Source organism: Pteronotus mesoamericanus, unplaced genomic scaffold (assembly GCF_021234165.1).
Source record: "Pteronotus mesoamericanus isolate MK-2021 breed Mesoamerican mustached bat unplaced genomic scaffold, CSHL_Meso_final scaffold_651, whole genome shotgun sequence".
In the NCBI taxonomy this organism is placed as follows: domain Eukaryota; kingdom Metazoa; phylum Chordata; class Mammalia; order Chiroptera; family Mormoopidae; genus Pteronotus; species Pteronotus mesoamericanus.
Window position 1 is genome coordinate 5,401,026 of NW_026555325.1, and position 21,395 is coordinate 5,422,420.

Consider the following 21,395-nt stretch of genomic DNA (forward strand, 5'->3'; position numbering starts at 1 on the left):
AAAGATCTACTTACTACTTACTGCTTCTGGATAAGAATAAGGCTGAATGTTAAAAAGGAATTAAAGATGTATTGTTTAGTCCAAAAATCAATTAAATAACTGCTCTTTTTCTCTATTAACTAGAAAATTCTCTGCTTGATTAAAAACTAATGAACCACACTGTTAGAAGCTGACTCATAGTTTTTCATTTGTTTGTTTGTTTTAAGAGAGCATGTTAAAAAGAAAAATGGACTAATTGATTCTTGGTTTTCTTAAAATTAAGGGAATACACTTTTTCAAGGTTAAAATCACACTTAATATTAAGGGAATCAAGGTACCTAAGCTAAAGGGGACCTCTTCACTATCATTTAACCCATCAGCACATTCAGGGTTGAGTTTCTGGAAATACACTGGTACAAATCTATCATCTAAAACTCAGAGAATGTAGTAATTTGAAACACACCAAAAAGATTCAACTGTCCATAAAATACTTTCTTCAGATATTTTTAGTGGCACTTTAGTTGGATTTATGCTGCTGAATTAAGATACTGTGCTTTGCTCAAATACACGCAGTAAAGTAACATGCTAGTCGCTTGGCAACTACTACCGATTTACTGTGAAGCAGGATTACTAAGATTTTTGAGATCGGTGTTCTTGGTAAGTGCATTTTGATAAGGAAAAGAGTAGAGAGACATCAGAGCATCAGACTGTGAATGCAACTGCTGAAGAGAATCCTGAGCAGCTAAAAGGAAATACAACAGCATAGAGTGACTTAGGAAAGGGGCAAAGAAAAGTACAGAAACACAGACTGCATGTGTTTCATGTGAATTAGTCTAAAGCTGGTGCTAGGACTTTTCAATCTTGTGATGCATGTTAACTGCCTGAGAAAGAAATTTCATTACACTTGCTTGATTGTCGCAATAACAGAGAAAATAAAATATATCCCAAATAAGTTGACCAAAACTTTAATCTTAATAGGCCATCAATGTGCATTTTCTGGGACTAATGGATTCAAGTTATCTATTGAAGAATTCAGATGCTTAAGAGGAGCTTGATTTTTTTTTAATGTTTTGGATTTAAACATATAAAAAATTGTGAGATATTTCTAATAAGTTAAACTATAATGCATTATTTTATGTATATTTATAATATTTTTCTCTAAGAAAATGTTGAAAAGTTTTTATCTTGTACTGGTAGTCAGCACTTTATATCTTGAAAGATTTACTGGATATGGTCATTTATAAATAGGTACAAATTATTCACATGATTCAAAAGTGCAGTCTTGAAGCAAGTTTGCAATGGAAATACAAAGTTCACTGTCCCAAGAACAAGAAGAAATTAACTAGCCCTAAAAAATTCACTTTGTAGCCAAGAAAATATTTTCATAAAACTGAAAGAAAAATCAAAGCAACAGTATTACATTTCTTAAGCTATTGCCATTACTGCCATAAAAAGAATTCTTTCTGTAATTATTTTGTGGACTTGGTTGATGACAAAGTGATTACTAGAACATTTTTATAAATAACTGCTTCTTAAGCCTCCAGGCATAGAAAAACAGAGACACTGACTTGAGTATTACCCTGCTTCAATTATTAAATGGGTTTTAAGATGATGTGATTCAGCACATAAATCAAAAGGAAACGTAATCTTCAACCAGTAGAAATTTGCAGAAGTGCAATGTAATTTCATCATCATGTGAACAATGGTCTAAATAAAATTAGTTTTAGTACCTACAAATGCAAGATGACCTGGTGTAGAGAATTAGAAGTAGAATCTTCTGTTACTATACAGCCTCTCAGTATCTTTGGATTCTAATTTCCTGATCTATAACATAAGGAATGCTACTAGATGCAAGCCTAGTTATAACATTAGAAGATATATGTAAATATTATGAAACTGTTAAAGGGAGAGTCTTTTATGCAAATAAGGGACATTCAACTGTTTTAAAATGGCAAAGATGTCTTGGCACATAGTCTCTCTTAGTAAATAATTATTACTAGATGTTATTTGAGAGCAGTTTTATTTATTTATTTCTATGGTTCATTTTTATAGTTATTTCTCTTTGTTGTTTTTATGGTATTTTTCCCATTGTCATTTAGTTGCCTTATACACCCCTCCCTCGAGCAATCACCACACTGTTGTCCATGTCCATGAGTCCTTTTTCCTTTTGGCTTGACCCCTTCACCCCATAACCTCCTCTCCCCTTAGCTACCATCCTGCTCTCTACCTATGAGTCTGTCTCTATTTTCCTTAATAGTTTAAACTGTTCATTAGATTTCACATATGAGTGAAATCATATGGTATTTGTTTGTCTCTGACTTTCTTATTTCACTTAGCAAAATATCCTCTAGATCCATCCATACTATTTCAAAGGGTAAAATTTTCTTCTTTTTTTTTATGGTCAAATAGTTTTCCATTGTATAAATGCCCCATAGTTGTTTTATCTACTCATCTACTGATGGACACTTGGACTGCTTCAATATCCTGGTGATTGTAAATAATGCAGCAATGAACATAGGGGTGCTTATGTCCTTTCAAAGGAGTGTTTTGGGTTCCTTTGTATATATTCCCACAGGTGGGATAGCTGGGTCAAAAGGCAGATCCATTTTGGGGGAATATCTCTATACTGCTTCCTACAATGGCTGCACCAGTTGGCATTCCCACCAACAGTATAAAAGTTCCCCTTTCTCCACATCCTCCACAGCACTTGCTGTTGTTTAATTTATTGATGATAACCATTGTGGCAGGTATGAGGTGGTGTCTCATAATAAAGACCATATATGACAAACCCACTGCCAGCATCATACTCAATGGGCAAAAACTACAAGCATTTCCCTTAAGTTTGGGAACAAAAGAGGGATGTCCACTTTGACCACTCTTATTCAACATAATACTAGAAGTTCTAGCCACAGCAATCTGACAAGAGGAAATAAAAGGCATATAAATTGGAAAGGGAGAAGTAAAACTGTCTTTATGTGCAGAAGACATAATACTGTTCATAAAGAACCCCAAAGATTTCACCATGAAACTACTAGAACTGATAAGTGAATTCATAAAATAGTAGGGTATGAAATTAATATCCAGAAATCAGTTGGATTTTTATATGCCAAAAACAAACTAACAAAAAAGAGAAATTAAGAAAATAATCCCATTCACAATTCCTTTAAATAAGTATTAAGTACCTAGGAATAAACCTAACCAAGGAGGTAAAATATTATGACACTGAAGAAAGAAATTGAAGAGGATGCAAATATGTGGAAGTACTTACCATGTTCAGGGATAGGAAGATTTAACATCATTGGAAGATCCATAATACCCAAAGCAATCTATAGATTCAATGCAGTTTTTATCAAGATCCCAATGATGTATTTCACAGAACTAAAACAAATATTTCAAATATTTATATAGAACTACAAAAGGCCTTGCTTAGCAACAGCAATTCTGAGAAAGAGGAATAAAGTTGGAGAAATCAAGCTACCTCATAACAAACTATACCATAAGGCTACAGTAATCAAAACAGCATGGTAGTGGCATAAACACAGACATATGGATAGATCAATGGAACAGAATAGAGAGCCCAGAAATAAACCCACACCTTTAAAGTCAACTAATATTTGACAGAGGAAGCAAGCACATATAATGGACTAAAGATAGTCTATTCAATAAATGGTGTGGAAAAAATTGGACAGATACATGCAGAAATATGAAACTAGACCACTCTCTTATACCACACACAAGAATAAATTCAAAATAGATTAAAGGCTTAAATGTTAGACTCAAAACCATAAATATCATAGAAGAAAACACAGGCACCAAATCTTGGACATTGCCTGTAGCAATATCTTATCAGATATATCTCCTCAGGCGGGGGAAGCAAAAGAAAAAAATAAACAAATGGGACTATGTCAAACTAAAAAGGTTTTGCACAGCAAAAGAAAATATCAACAGAATAAAAAGACAACCCACAGAATGGGAGAACATATTCACTGACGCATCTGATAAGGGATTAGTATTCAAAATATATAAAGAACTTACAAAACTAAACACCAAAAAAAAAAAAAAAACCCAATTAAAAAATGGGCAAAGGACCTGAATAGGCACTTCTCCAAAGAGGACATACAGATGGTCCATAAGCATATGAAAAGATCCTCAATGTCACTATCATCAGAGAAATGCAAATTAGAGTAGTTTTAGATTTACAGGAAAAGTGAACAGAATTCTTGTATACGCTTTCCTCTCCAACACACATAGACTCCTCTGCTCTCAACTCACGTTAGACTGATATATTTGTTAGAAGTGATGAACCTATATTGTCACATCCATAGTTTACATTAGATTTACTCTTGGTAATGTAAATTGTATGGGTTTTAACAGATACATGATGACATGTTCATTCAGTGTTTTTATTGTTTTAATTGACAGATCACTATGTGGTAGTATGAAAGGCATTAAAATATTCCCCATAATGAGTTCCAAGGAATGACATTCAAGTAATGATACATTCAAATATGATACTTTGATGCAATCTTAAAAATAAATCCGTACCAATCATTTATTTATGCATTACCTCAGAAACTAGTCCTTGTTGCCTTTATCTTCCACAGCAATTTAGCTGTTATGTTCTACAGCTAACAGATAGTAATCAACATTTGTTAGCACTGAGTTGGGAAACTCAAATCTGCACAGTAGAAATTAAAGATGAAAAAATATAAGCTTGAAAATTTTAGATAAATAACATTCTCTGAGTAGGATGTCCTCTATTCAAGCTAATATTCTACTATATAAGTATTATGAAAAAGTCATAAATACCACCCAAGTTGGGTGGGAGAGGGGAACTGAATAAAACATTACTTACTGAAGCTCACATTGCTAACTAGTGCAATGGGCTTTGTTCTGAAGGCTTTTTGACTAAGTAAATACATATCCTTTAAAGCATCAAATAAAATAATCTTTCATCAGGAGGACTATCACCTAGAAGGCAAGGGTTTTCAGAGCTTAGTATTTTTTTCCTAGTGGAACAGGCCTTTTCCAGTGAGGTGATATGAATGTTTTAAACATTTTACATTCAGCCACAGGACCTCCTTCTTTGTGGCTACTACCCAGAATTACTTCATCTGCTGTGTAAGATGGTTCTAATTCATTAGGACCAAGACCCAGCAAAGGTTCTTATCTGTTAATCCTCCTGAAATGTACAGGTTTCAACAATGTATTTACTCCTATAATCTGTGTTAATGAAATAATATTACATAAATTATAGTTACACTTAACAAGTGATTCTACTTCACACCATGTCTTTATTATAATTAGAACAAGGGGCAACTGTGCCCTTCCAATTTGTCATTGTATATTTGATTGATCCTAAAGTGGGGATTATGTCCCTGATAAATGCCACTAAAAAAAAGTAATTAAGATGTCTGCAAAATAGAAGAAAAACATTATAATCAGGTAAACCATAAAGTCCTTCCTTTAAAAAAAATTGAGGTTTACACATCAAAAGTTGTTTTCTCCATCTCTCTCAGGAGCAATCCAGTTATTTTCCACCCTTCTTCCCTGAAGGAACTTCACTCTACAAAGTCACAGAGCTTGTATATTGTCTATAATAATATTATAAATCAAGTTGTTGACACATTTTAAATTGAATATATTTTCATGAGATACAATTAGTAAAGAACCAAACTTTAAAGGAGATGCAAGCCAAATATATGTGAAAATGATGAAAGTGCTTGACACCTCCACCACTGCCGCCGCCATCATCATCATCACCAGTATTTAGTTGGTTTATCATCCAAGCACACTGCTAGCCACCTACATTTACATTTGATGACTTCGAATAGCTGGTAATTTTATTTAGTCCTTAAATACCTATTCTACAAACTATTCATTGGCATTATAATTATTATTATTAAGTTCATGTCACACTAGGGAAATTCACTAACCAACTCTTTCTGGTCCCAAGAAGTTAAGAAACCACTATTCTACACAGACAACTGAGTGGAAAATGTAGTGTCTGCCAAAACAACAGAAAACAAATTTTTTGCTGATTAGGAGTTTAGTATAGCTTTCAGGGCAGTTTTGTAAATATGTATCACATGCTAATTTCTACAATTTATTACTTTTCATAATTAGATATTGTTATTATATTCTGAGCACCTATGTGTATCAGGTTTTGTGTGTGGGGTGGGGGAGACCTTTACACAGATTGATCTAAATATTTCCAAAAAGTGAGGAAACTAAGCCAGAGAAAAATGAAGTAACCTACTGAAGGTCACAGAGCTACTAGTAAGTTACTGGTATTATAACCTATGTTGTCTGTTGCAAAAATCTGCTTTTCTCCACTATATGTTTCACTGGCCCCTAGGTCTCTATCCCTCTCTAATTAAAAAAAAAAGGGTTAAATTGCTATTTTCTTTCTGACAAGAGAGATTTTAAGAAATTCTTCAACATTTTAATTTTATATGATTATCCCATATGCCTGAATCCTTTCACATTTAGAAGAAGAAATAGATTTTCTAAAAATAATTTATCTCTGGAAATGAAATTTTAAAATATGGCAGGCATGATATGAAGAACATGAAGTATTAAACAATAACCAGTAATTTCTCTGATAAAAAGCTACTTTGACACCATTTATTGAAAAGGCTTTCCTTTTTCCACTGTATATTTTAGATCCTTTTTGAAAAATCAGTTGCCTATACTGAGGTCTGTCCAGAAAAAGTCCAGCCATTGTTAATGAGAATGGTTTGTGTGACATTGATGTAACCTGGTAGCCAAAGCAAGTGGACTAGAATACACATGCATGAACAATGATGACTTCACTATACCACTCAGTGCAGGTGGTAGACACCATTAGTGAGCATGTATATTCTGTGGCCATCACATTCAAAATAACTGAGCAAGTAGACCAGTGACTCTGCATCAAGTTTTGCGTTAAGCTTGAACATTCCTTTGTGGAAAATATGCAGGTGATTCAGAAGACAGCAGCTATGGGCAACTGGTGATTGACATCTTCATCATGATAATGCATCTGCTCCCACATCACATCTCATATCTCATACATTTTATTTTGGCAAAACATCAAATCACCCAGGTGACTCAATACCCCTACACTCCAGAGTTGACACCCTGCAACTTTTGGTCTTCTCAAAACTAAAGTCGCCTTTGAAAGGGAAGAGACTTCAGGCCATCAATGAGATTCTGGAAAATGTGACTGGAGAGCTAATGGCAATTGGAAGAACTGTGTGAGGTCCCAAGGTGCCTACTCTGAAGTGGACTGAGGCATCATTATCCTGTGTACAATATTTTGTGTATCTTGTATCTTTTTCAATAAATATCTCTATTTTTCATAGTGCATGGTGGGATAGTTTCTGGACAGACCTTATATATGTGGGTTTATTTCTGGGCTTTCAATTATGTTCCATTAATCTGTGCATCTATTTCTCTGTCAGTACCACACTGTTTTAGTAACTGTGACTTTGTAGTATAATTTGAAGTCAGGGATTGTGACACCTCCAACTTTGCTCTTATTTTCCTCTCGGGATTTGACTATCAATAGAAATTTGAAGATTTTTTTTGTATATTTCTTTGAAGAATGCAATTGGGAAGAATTATAGATGGCCAACAGACTCATTAAAAGAAGCTCAACATCATTAATCAACAGGAAAATGCAAATCAAATGGCAATAAAACATCACCTCACACCTGTCAGAATGGCTACTATCAATAAGACAAGAAATAAATGTTGGATCAGAAGTGAGGAAAAGGGAACCCTTGTACATGGCTGATGGGGATATAAATTGGTGCAGCTGCTATGGAAAACAGTATGAAGGTTCCTCAAAAAATTAAGAATAGAGTTACCATATAGTAAACAATCCATCATCTTGGCTCATGGCCCAAAACTTTGAAAACACTTATTCTTAAAAATATAAGTAACCTCTTCATGACAGCATGGAGAGCATTATGCTAAGCAAAATAAGGCAGGGGGCGAAAGACAAATACCATATGATCTCACCTATAAGTGGAACCTAACCAACAATACAAAGATGCAAGGAAAATAAGACCATCAACACTGAAAGGAAAAGAAACCAACAGAGACAAGAGGGAGGGAGGGGGGGCGGGGGAAAAGGAAGGGAAGGGGAAAGTCAAGGAACATATAGCAAGGACTCATGGACAAAACCAAAGGGGAAGAGTTGAGGGAGGGAGGGAGGGGGCAAGGGAAAGTGGTAGGGGGTAGGCAGAGACAAATGTATTTGAAAAAATAAATAAATAAATTTTAAAAAATTATAAAAAGTAAATATAAGTAACCTTATGTTCATTGCAGCAATATTTGTAATAGCCAAGACAAGAAAACTATCTAACTGTCCTTTGACAGAAAAACATACCCAATGCTTATAATATCTGATAGAATCACATTGGATAATAAAGATATGATGCATATATCAATGTAATACTACTCAACCATAAAAAAGCAAATATTGCCATTTGTGACAACATTGATAGATCTTGAGACTATGGTGCTAAGTTATGTAAGTTTAATGGAAAAAGACAAGAAGTGTATGAGTCCATTAATATGTGGGATATAAAAGAGAAAACAAAAAAACAGCCGAACAAAACAAACTCATAGACAACAATTTGGTGGTTACCATAGGGAAAGGGGGTTAAGAAAAGGATAAAGAGAATAAAGGAGTTCAATTATATGGTGATGGACATAGAGTAGATTTTAGGTAGTGAGCACATCATGCAATATACAGATGATGTATTATAAAATTGAATACTCAAAACATATAATGTAAATAACTAATGTTACTCCAATAAATTTAATTTTAAAAAGCTATTAAAAATAAAATAAATTTATTATTATAGTAACAATTATTGGGAATTTAGAAAAAGGGAGATAACTATTCTCTGCACATAAAATTATCCCCTATCAGGGCACATTATATAAAACTTAACCATTTTAGAGTCAACATAAAACTTCAAAGGATGAATTTAACTCATTACTAATAATCAGTTTATCTTTAAGAAACAAGAGATTTAGTGATGATCTAATCAGGACAGTTAGAAAAATAGCTTATTCTAGTATTTGTACCTCAAGAAATTGATCCAATACTTTCAAAAATCATTATGGAGTCTTTAAAAGAGCGAATAAGTGATAACAGCTAAAACGAGATTATGCATATTTAGTAAAAATGTATGTATATATGCATAATCTTTCCAAAAATTCAAACTTACCCAGTTTTGTGCTTACTAAATTTTTTCTTAATTTAATCTTTATTTATTGTATTTTCCCATTAACATTTAGTCCCTTTATGCCCCCTTCGCCAGCAATCACCACACTGTTGTCCATGTGCAAGAATCTTTTTTCCCTCTACTTATTAAATCTTGCATAATACAATTATAAAGAATAAAATGCATATAAATAAGAGGCAGAGTAAATTATGTACGGTAGGGTAGTGGGCCTTTCATGAATAGTAAGGTTTAATGATCAAAAATCACACTGTGATTTTGGAAAAACTAACATGTTATTCATAAAATAGGCTATATGTATTCATATTTCTTTTGGGGGAAAGTCTCTTTTAAAAAAGTAGAACGTATGCCTCTGTTTCAAAAAATTTGGTACAAAATTATTTACTTAATAGAAGTCATCTTTGAACCATTTGTGAAGTTCCCTAGTAATTCATTAATTAGTAGTCAAGAATTTCATTGACACTTAATTCAACAAAATGTGTTGGAAATACGGATAAAATGTTACTACTAGAAGCTCACATGCTGGTGCTTAAGGATTTTTTTTTTAAGAATATAAATCAAAACTATTTGTTGTTAACATTACATAAAATTAAGACTTTAGAAATGTAAAAAAATAATACTGGAAACATTCATGTACTTCAACACTAAAACATTTAGGTCAGGAAGCATATCATTTAGTTGGATGAGAGATAGAGACATTTGTTTCAATAAGTTTAAACCTTCATTTGTAGAATGATAAATCTGAATGTTATGAGAAAAGCATATTCAGTGCTTATAATATCTGAATTTACATTTAGCACCAAATAAAATCTTGTTTACTTCAAAGAATTTAGAAGTGTCAACCATCAATTCCAAATCATTTTTATTAGTGACAGCAAAATATTAGCGTCCAATCTTTGTTTTATTGTCTGTTAAAACAAAAAGTAAAGTAAAATATGACTTCAAAATGACACATACTGTACTCAAAAGTAATTTAAAATGGCTCAGCATCAATACATATTTCCATTATTTGGATTTCATTCACTATTACCTGATTTATAATATAAGATAATCACAGCCTAAAGATGTTATAAGTATGTAATAAATCAAATGTTTTATATATTATATACTTATAATTGGATAAAAGTAAAACTCTTATTTGAAGAAAAAAAGACAAATAAAAATGAAGCAACAAAATGCCAGTCATGATGTTTTAAAGCACTTGTAATTCAAATGCTAAACTTTAGGAAAATTCTGCCTCATTTTTTTTTTTTAGAATAATGTATGTTTGGCTTAAAGAAATGTATCTGTAATTTGCTTTCTTATTCTTCATCTTGATTATCAGAGTACAGAGGGAATGGTTATATTCCCATCAAATTTAACACATCAAGTGAAAACATTACATATAAATTATGAATAAAAAGCTATTTACCTGCATGAAAATCTATTCCCACAGCAAACGAAGTTCCAGATATAGGCATCAAAGCATCCATTTTGTCACTTGGTTCCAGAGGTATTCCCCTGACACCTTCATGAACAGAGTACATAAGAAATGACTCTATACCTAATTGGAAGGAAAAAAAAGTCCAAAATGAATATTAACATCAAAATCATGCATCAGCATTATTTTTAATGATCTGAATTTCTTTCATAAAAAAACATATTTCTTAGCCCCCCAACCATTTTATTTGGTTGTATACTATATTTCTGAAAAATTAAAAGATAGGAAGATTAGTTGTTCTCAAATTTGACTATATATCAGAAACTCCTGAAAGACTTGTGCAAATGCAGATACCTGAGCCCCATCCCAGGGGACTTATGATTTGAATTTCTAAAAGTAGTGACAATAATACAGGTCTTGGAACCATAAACACTAAGGTAAATAATACTTGAAAGAATACTTCCTCTCTCCACCAAAATTAACCATCTTCTATAAAGCCCAAGCATCTCTTTGCTTATGGATGATAATCATTTTTTAAGTGTATTTTATTGATTGTGATATTACAGTTGTCCCATTTTTTTCTCCCTTTTATTTCCCTCTGCCCTGTACCCCGCTCCCACCAGCATCCCCCCTCCCTTAGTTCATTCCCATGGGTCATATATATAACTTGCTTGGCCTCTCCATTTCTTGTGCTATTCCTAACCTCCCCCTGTCTATTTGTACCTATCAAATACCCTTCTTATTCCCTGTACCCTTTCCCTCATTCTCCCTCCCTCTCCTTGCTGATAACTCTCCCTGTGATCTCCATTTCTGCGTTTCGGTTCCTGTTCTAGGTGTTCCCTTAATTTGGTTTTGGTTTTAGGTTCAGTTGTTGATAGTTGTGTTTGTTGTCATTTTACTGTTCATAGTTTTGATCTTCTTTTTTTAGATAAATCCCTTTAACATCTCATACAATGAGGGCTTGGTGATGATGAACTCCTTTAACTTGACCTTATCTGGGATGCACTTTATCTGCCCTTCTATTCTAAATGATAGGTTGGCTGGGTAGAGTCATCTTGGATGTAGGTCCTTGTCTTTCATGACTTTGAAAACTTCTTGCCAGCCCCTTCTTGCCTGCAAGGTGTTTTTAGAGAAATCAGCTGGCAGTCTTATGGGAACACCTTTGTAGGTAACTGTCTCCTTTTCTCTTGCTGCTATTAAGATTCTCTCCTTATCTTTAATCTTGGGCAAGGTAATTATGGTGTGCTTTGGTGTGTGCTTCCTTGAGACCAAGTGCTTTGGGGCTCTCTGAGTTTCTTGGATTTCCTGGAAGTCTATTTTCTTTGCTAGATTGTGGAAGTTTTCCTTTATTATTTGTTCAACTAATTTTTCAATTTCTTGCTTTTCCTCTTCTCCTTCTGGCACTCCTATTCTTTGGATGTTGGAACATTTAAAGTTGTTCCAGAGGTTTCTAAGACTCCTTTCATTTTTTTTTTGAATTCTTGTTTCTTCATTCTGTTCTGGTTGAATGAGTATTTCTTCTTTTGGCTCCAAATCATTGATTTGAGCCCCAGTTTCCTTAGCTTCACTGTTGGTGCCTGTATATTTTTCTTTATTTCACTTTGCATAGCCTTCACTTTTTCCTCTATTTGGCAACCATACTCAACTATTTTTGTGATCATCCTGATTACCAGTGTTTTGAACTCTGCATCTGATAGGTTGGCTGTCTCTTCATTGCTTAGCTCTGTTTCTTTGATCTGTTTTTTTATTTGGGCCATATTTCTTTTCTTGCTTTTTTTTTTTTTTTGGCATTCCTGTTACCTTGTAAGGAGTGGAACCTTCTAAGGAGTGGAACTTTAGGGGGCAACCCACATGCCTGGGTTGTGGCACTATATCTGGGAATGGGGTCAGAGAGGGAATAATGCTGCTTTCTTGGCCCTTGGCCAGCTTTCAGGCACTTCTCCCATTCCCCACAAGGAAATTGGGACTCTCTGGTGCTGATTCTTGGGTGGGTGGGGCTGTGTACATTCTAGGACCCTTTGGGTCTCACCAACAAACTCTCCTGTGAGGCTGGAAGTTTCTCCTACTGCTGCAACCCCCACATGTTCTTAAAGCCAGAGGTTTTGAAGCTTTCTTTTCCCATGCTGGAACCCTGGGTTCCATGGTTTGTCCTGCTCCCTAGTTGTTCCTCTAGGTGTATCCACACACAAATGTGGGGCTTCCATCTACCTCCTTGCCCACTCAGTCTTCTAGCTGCCATCTTGTTGTGCATCCTTTTAGCCCTGGCTGCCCATCTCCATCTCCACCTCTCCTACCATTTTGAATGAATGTTTCTTTAATTCCTTGGTTGTCAAGTTTCCATACAGTTCAATTTTCTGGCAGTTCTGATGGCTTTTTTGTTTTGTTTTGTTTTGTTTTGTTTTTAAATTTGTTGTCCTTCTTTTGGTTGTATGAAGAGGCAAAGTGTATCTACCTATGCCTCCATCTTGGCTGGAAGTCTCTGATAATCATTTTTGATTTTAGAAAACTATATCAGTTATTTTTCTAATAGAGGTAGGCTTCTTAAATCCTTTTGAAAACTAAAAGCACACTAAGTGCTTAATTTTTGTTAAGATTTGCTTTTTCAGCATTGAAAGTATGCCCCCAAATAAGCATATGTATGTGTGTGTATAGGGGTATGTGTGTGTGTATCACACACATACACTACCAGAAGTTTGCACAATGATGGTTATGAATTCCTAATATGTCAGTAAATGTGTACTTATATGTGCATATTTTCTTATTAAAACAAAAATGCTTGGATTTAGATATGTCTTCATTGCTGTTTGTGTGACTTGGGCAACCTAGTTAATCTTCTGTGACTCAGTTTCCTCATCTCTAAAAACAGAGGTAATAAACCTACTCCACAAGGTTATTCTGAGGATTATATGAATTAATATTTTCAAGGTATTTAGAGCAGTACTTGCATATGAGTGTCATATAAATATATGAATTTAAAATAAAATATTAACATACATATTTCTCATACAACTGAAACATTTATGATCACTGGATAGAAAGATTATTCTATAACCATTTCTCTTTGGGACTAGTAGAACTACAGTCTATGAGATAAAAAAACAGGAAAATATATTATGAAGTTCCCATTCTTCTGCAGAGCTCTTCTCAGTAAAGCAAACCTGAGAACTCAACATTCTCTCTGGGACATTCTCTTATATAGTTGAAAGAAAGTAAACATAACTCTTCTGCTTTCAAATAAACTACATCCAAATTAGATTGTAATTGTAGTGAACCAACTACTGTTTTTTACCTCTTTTCAAATTGCAGGTAGGCTGTACTGAATTTGGTAAAAGATATTATAATAAACTGTAGCTCCTGAAAATAATTATAAACTTAGAAAGTTTTATAAGAAGAGAAATACTTAAAATACATTCAAAACTCTTTATATAATACTAAATAGTGTATCATTGTCCTAATAACAAGCTAGTGTTATTTTTTTCTAATTTTTATCTGATGTTGGCTGCCTAATATCTGCATGAAAGAAGTAAATGTATTAGAACTAAGATTTTACAAAATATTATACCTTGACATGACATGCGGTTCTTTTGGAGATAATATCCCACTGTACACATGCAAGTCCTTGTAGTTTCAGATGTTGGTAAACAAAGCTGAGAGCATCCACCATTATTTAGTTGGCAGGAATTGCTGCCTACATAGAAGGAAAACAAGCAAAATTAAAGAAATTCAAGAAAAATTTTTTAAAAATCATTCACTGTCAATAATTTGAACAAATATTTATGTTACTGTTGATTTCTAAATGCAACTATTTTATATGGACTGATTTGAAGAAGCAGATTACAGTTGAAATCTGCTCTTAACAAAATGGGAAATGGAGATTTAACATACAACATACTGATTATAGACAGCAATACTATCATCAGTTTATAGTATTAATTTAACTCTGAATAAAATTCATTGTTGCTAACACTAGATCTTAATTGTTCCCACCATAAAAATAGTGGTAATTATGTGATGTGATAAAGGTGTTACCTAAAGATATGGTAGTAATCACATTTTAATATATAATTGCATTTAGTCAAAACATTGTACATCTTAAACTTACACAGTGTTACACTTCAATTATATATAAATAAAAAATAAATTTAAGTCCTGTTTGATATGGCTCAGTGGACTGAGTGCTGGCCTGAAACCCAAAAGGTTGTTGGTTTGATTCCCAGTCATGGCACATGCCTGGGTTGAGCACAAGGTCCCTCCCTGGTTGTGGGTGTCTGAGAGGCAACCGATCAATGTATCTCTCACACATCAATATTTGTATCTCTCACACATCAATATTTCTCCCCCTCTTTCTCACTCTTTTCTCTTCCCTCTAAAAATAAGTAAATAAAATCTTTAAAAAGAGGTTCAAAAAAAGTAAAGAATAAATTTAAAAATAAAGACATTTTTTAAAGTTTTAAAGTAAAAGGAGATACACGATAAAATTTGTAGTTACAGAAAATCAAAAAGAAATTGGTTTGTCATGAACACTGTTATAAACATTGGTTATATTTTAAGATCATACAATCCAGTGATCTTTATTTTTTGACTTGTAAATATCCTTTCAACTTTACAGGTACTCCCTTTTCAAGAATAGTTTAATCACATGTCTCAAATAAATGGTTATCAAATAATATTAATAACTCAATTAAAAATGGTAAAAGATTATACCATTAAAATAAAGGATATGTGTGTGTGTCTGTGTATAGATAATATTTTGAAAGCAAGGAAATAAATTTTGTCTTTCCTAGGAACGTGATTCTACAAAAATGTGTTTAAAGCACACTCCTAAGAGGCATCTAATTAATTGACATATTAACTCTCCTGATTCCTTTGTAGTAGCAATGACAAATATTAGGCAATCACCAGTAGGCATTTTATGAAGATGTTCTATTGAATTTACTAGACCTAATATATTAGTTAATGCTGGTGAAAAGTTTAGTAATTTAAAAGCTTACCTAGTAAGTTCATTAAATATTCAATTTTACAACATTTCTATTATTCTAAGATATGCAATGCCATTCACTGGATGCTCAAACTCTGATATGAAGTGTAAATCGAATGAGAAATAAAAAAACATGATGAAAGCTTTATATCAGTATTGATCCATGGAAAATTTGAAGTACTAATGCATTTATTATTTCTGGTCTCCTGAAGACAGTCTGATGGGAATTAATTGATAATCAAGCCTTTCAGGAGCTCTGCCATTTTTGAAGTATGAAGTACCCTCAACTTGTGAGATTTTTTTATCAGAAGATCTACCATATTCTCCGCTCATTTCCTACAGCAGCCATCTTATGTAGTAACATACACCAGGAGAGTTGGCCTGAACTTTTGAAGTAATTACCTCTATTCTATATAAACTAAGATTAATTAATTTATTCCCTTTTTCCCAAGCTGATATAATACTAAGGTAAAATTTCAGATCTTTGATTATTTTAATAATGATACATTACTATGTATACATTTATAATAATTATATACTGACAATATACATATTTCATTCTATAGAAAAGCATGTGAATGTATAATATGTTAACACAATGCCAATCTATAGATTTATACATTTGGATATAGATTTATTTCAACTACCATTAAAGGCTGAAAAGCTGGGGAGTGATTGACAAGTGATGCTTAACTATAAAATTTGAAGAAACACTAAATGGAGAGAAAACACAGGAATTGAAGAAGTAAACAAAAATATGTTAGAAAATAATATAAATTTATGGAAATAAGAGAAAATGAGGCATTACAGAACCTTGATAATACCAACAGTATGTGGAAAAAAGAGTTCCTGGGACTGTGCATTTTTAAAAATAGTTGCAATAATAGCAATATACTGTATTATATTTATTTTTGATAATATAATTAATCTATGTTAACAATTGTGTTTTACAACAATACACACTTTATGTGTCATTTTTTAGTCTCTAAGGGAAGATTGATAGTAAAGAAAAAGTAAAACTAAAGTGAAATGTTATCATTTACAATAAGTATCTTTGCCTATTTAACGTAGGTTTGATATAGGAAAAATATTAGTGTAATTGTTAAAAATGACAATTTTAGTAGTAATTATCTGGCAAGTTAGACATACTAGCTTGGCTTAGTATTTTGTAATGACACTGTTAGTCAAACCTCATGCGTCAATTCTCTAGGGGAGCCAGAAAGTCCACTTGACTAACGAGAAGTCACAGCATTCCAGTGATCTATGTCAAAAATGATAAATGAACTAGCTAATTGTACTTTGAAATGGAAAGAGTAGTAATGTTAACATCTTAAACAGTCCTAAATTGTTCATATTTCATACTAATGAAGCTTTTAAGCTCTCTGCTGTAATTCTGTTAATGGGATTGTCTTTAATACAGATGTTTTTATCAGCATATTATTCTATTAAAATAGCATTTTCACTGCATATTAAGCTTAAATATATTATATCATTAATTTCTTATTGCTAGAGCTCCTTGTCAGTTTTGTAATACTTTTATAAGCATAGACTACTCAAAAGTACCTATATAAACAAATCCTTAAAAAAATGAAGAAAATCTTGACACCATGAGCAAAATAAGCCAAGAATAAAATACTAAACTTTTCCTCCAAGAAACTTTATTGAAACTATGTCTAGAAAAAAAAAATTATTATGTTAATTCACAAAGTCAAACAAAACATATACTTGTTCACATTTTTAAAAAGTGAATGTAGATTTTTTAAAATATTTATTTTCTAATGTGTGTTTTTAGACATAATCTCATCCAGTATGGACTAGAATTAAATTGTATCATAATACTCTTAAGTTTTTACACTTAATCAATATATTGTATTAAAATCCTCCCCAAAATCATAATATTTTATTGAGCATCAATGTTTTATTCCTACTTAATAATCTACTTCCCATGACTTGAATGCTAGTAAAGTTGTTTATGGTGATTCATAAAATGTTCCATTATGGGATTGCTAGTGAAAATACTCCTGTTCATTATTATAGACAATGACCAAAATAAATGTCCAACACCAAGTACAAATTTGTGCTAACGAGTTAGGGTGTTGGTGTCTTTTCAGCCATGAAAAGGACATAGTAATCACTTCAGATTGCTTCTTAAAGCAATTGTTTTCTCTTAAATTTTTTTTTCATGAAAAATAAATGTGTTTCTTACTATCCTGTCAAGAAAGCATTTTAAATCAAATTTTGGACCATGGTCTATACAGAAAGCAACCATGAATGTGGTCATCATTTGTCTGTGGATGTATGGGTGTGGCTCTCAATTGGTGTCTCTAACAAGCCCTGCCTACTCAATGGTTGTCACCTGTCTTCAAAATTGGTGATCCCATTGGCTCACTATTCTTATTTCTACTCTTCTCTGCTTTGGTCTACATGTCCATTTGCTTTAGATAGAAATTAAATTTTCCTGAATTTTTCCCCTAAGAATAAAGATATATGAAGTTAAGGTTCTCATGGCAGTGACTTATGTAAGAATGTAAAATACAGAAAAAAAAATATTTTGCTCTAGGAAGGGAGTTCTGCTAATGTATGGATCATGAAGCAAAAACTAAGAAAGGACTAGCAGGTGTGAGGGTGTACTCGCTGACATATATAATCAAATTGCCATTTGGGCAATGTGACAAGTCCACCTATATAAACCATCTGTTAGATCTCTCACTCCATTTCATTGCACACCAGTTGGACAAGCAAAAACAAAAAGCAAAATGCACAGATGAATAATGTAGTGCTTTAGAGTATGAAATCCTTATGTCGACATAGTCCACTTGAAGCCACCTAGTTCATTGAGTCTAGGTTTAATTATACATTGCATATATTTTGCTGGAATTTTTTTCCTGTATTTTTAATAGAAAACTGAATATGACTACTTTGAAGATCTGAGACATCAATATTCCTTGGGCAGCACTGTTAATGAAAACTCATTATATACCTTATGTGAAAGTCATTTCTTTTATAGTATACAGCAGTGTTTGCCTTTTATCCTTTTATATTAGAAGCAAAAATAGGAAACTTCAATTGTTGAACCAAGAAAATAATATAAAAAAAGAGAACGTTATATATTGGAAAGGTGGCACAAATTCATTACAGTTTGACTTACCTTGCTGTGCTTCTTTATCATACACTTTCATATGAACAACCCCAGAAGTCTTATTTCTTAGGACAGTGGGATTTCTGCCATCTCTTTTGCTGCAGGTTCCCAACTGAGCTAAGTTTTGGTCTGCCCACCATAGTTTCTTATCTATAAAAATAAAAAGTTTTTAATGGAAAAGATAATCATATTAAATAAAAATAAAAAGCTCTTTAAATTATAATACTTTCTTATGCCCTTTGTTATATTCTCAACCTCTGTTTCTAAGGAAAACAGTAAAATCACTTTTACTTTTAAAAATGCAAACCATAGTGATATTTTGATGTTTAATTTCTCCTCCTTCCCCAATTAGAGACTCTTGGCTAACTTTTCTTTTTCTTAAATAACATATATAAAAATTATATTTCAAATTAATATAGAATACTTATTATTTACATCCTTAATTATGATAATAGTAGTATTATACTATATTTATAAATAAATGACAAAATCCAACAAAATATATAAATAAGTACAAAAAAGATTATTCTTTAACTTGCTTAAAGTATATAAGCTTTTAACTATTGGTACATTTTATTGCTGGGTTTTTTCCAGTTATAATAATTTTTAATTTTCTTATACAGTTTATGTCCTTTTCACCAAAATTTTATTAATGTATAATGTTAAATTGTATTAAGTGCTTAGTTAGTAGTAGAGACTCTGCATTGTATCACAGATAAAAAAAATAGTCCTGACCCACAGGATGCTAGCATTTTACTGAAAAATTATACATTTATTATTATATTACTTTTTATTGTCACAGCAGAACCATGAGGGAACTATTATTATTCCCTTAGATAGATAATATAAGATTCATAGGGATTAAATTTCTTCATTAAATTTAAATATTTTGTCTTCCTTTCTCAAAAACTTGTGTTCTTTCTAAGACTCCAGGCTAAGTGGATTTTTAAAAAATTAAGGTAATGCAATGATTTAAAACAGAGTTCTTAATTTTAAAGGTTTTGAAATTTTTATACTTTCAACAAGAATCAAATGATGGTTGAAGTCAAATAATTTTCTATCTAGAAGTTAAAGTAAGTTTATTTATTTCTCTCATCAAAAGATTATAGTCTTTATCTTCAAAGTACAGTTATTCTCATTCAAATGCCAGGGTATTTTGATTGAATCAAAGCAGTTTCAGGTACGGCAAGAACAGTAATAATGTAAACATCAACAATAATCATCCCTTACTGAACCAGATTTTGTGTAATGCACAATTTAAACAGTATAGATAAATTATTTAATCTAATCTTCAAAACAATTCTATAAGACAAATATTACTATTAAGCCATTTTATAATTAAGAACACTGAGGTATTGAGAGAGTCAGTAGTTTTCCCTGTGTTATATAATGAATACTGACCCTAAGTTATGGACCAAATACTGATTTTAAAATCTATTATTTAATCTCTTTCCTATGGGTGGAGTTTAGTCTTCTCTCTCTTAACATACAGATATGAAACCTAATTGGGTTAGTGAGGTTGAGTAGCTTATTCACTTATGTTTTTATTTACATTCAGATTTATATAAGAATGGAGAAATTCCCCATGAAGAAAAAAGTAGAAATTTTGAGTATACAAACACTATTTAAAGGTGTAGAGCACAGGATACTGGACTAAACACATGTGTTTCAACTTCTATTTCTTCCTCTATGCTACTATGATAAAAACATAGAAACATAGAGAAGAAAAACATATATTAACACACATAATAGACAGGAAAATTAGGGCGTATAAAGAACAATAAAATATGATATGTTGATGGAGACTGGAAAATAGAAACATAAGCAGATAAAGTTGGAAATGCAAAAAAAAAAAAAGGTTACAGAGGGGTGAAACCATGTCTCTCCACAGAACTTTGAATGACCTTAATTTCAGCCTATAAATAATACAATGAAAATGCAAAGAAAGATTGTAATAGAGTTATTGAGTGACATTACTTTGTATGTAATACCTTCTGCCACCACCATTTTCCCCACTCCCTGTCATTGGACCAAAAATATGAGGACAACATTTCCAAGTAACAAGCCAGTAAAAAAAAAGAATATAAAAGGTGAACATATATGTGTGACATTTCAGACTATAATGCATAAAAAAAATGTTTTTCTTAAGTTCTCAGACAGAAATATGTAAGTAACTTTGAAAAAAATATTGATTGAACTTATATCAGACTTCTCTTCAGTGGTGTTAGAAACTAGAAAACAGTAAAACAATACCTTAAAAATTCGTAGGGGAAATTATAAACAAGATAGAGTTCTACACCAAACTATTATTACCTGCATGGAGTGTATGTGGGGGGTCAGGGATATATATCATAAAGTTCATCACCCATGAACTCTTTAAAAGAAAGTGGAAGTCAAACATGAGCAAAATGAAAAGATAAGTTACTATAATGCATGGAATCTAAGAAAAATAAAATTGAATAAAGAAAGATGGAAAAAGAGAGGTCCAGAATAAATTTAATGCCTCAACCATATGGGAAAACCTGTCCACATTGGAGCAAGAGACTGGAAAACTCTGGGAGTAAGATCTCCAGGAGAAAACAAAAAGAATGAGAGAGAAAATGATGAAAACAGAGATAGAGAGATAAAAATATAAAG

General features: G+C 32.3%; 1 protein-coding gene across 1 annotated transcript in view; it reads right to left on the minus strand.

Annotated features, from left to right (window-relative positions):
* The window catches only part of LRP1B (LDL receptor related protein 1B), a 1,772,547-nt gene that overhangs the window by 476,764 nt on the left and 1,274,388 nt on the right, over window positions 1–21,395 (minus strand). Inside the window, exons 33-35 of the mRNA XM_054562474.1 lie at window positions 18,768–18,908; window positions 14,204–14,329; window positions 10,633–10,764 (exon numbers count right to left, since the gene is read on the minus strand). Of these exons, the coding sequence (XP_054418449.1) occupies window positions 10,633–10,764; window positions 14,204–14,329; window positions 18,768–18,908 (399 nt within the window). The remainder of the gene's footprint in view (window positions 1–10,632; window positions 10,765–14,203; window positions 14,330–18,767; window positions 18,909–21,395) is intronic.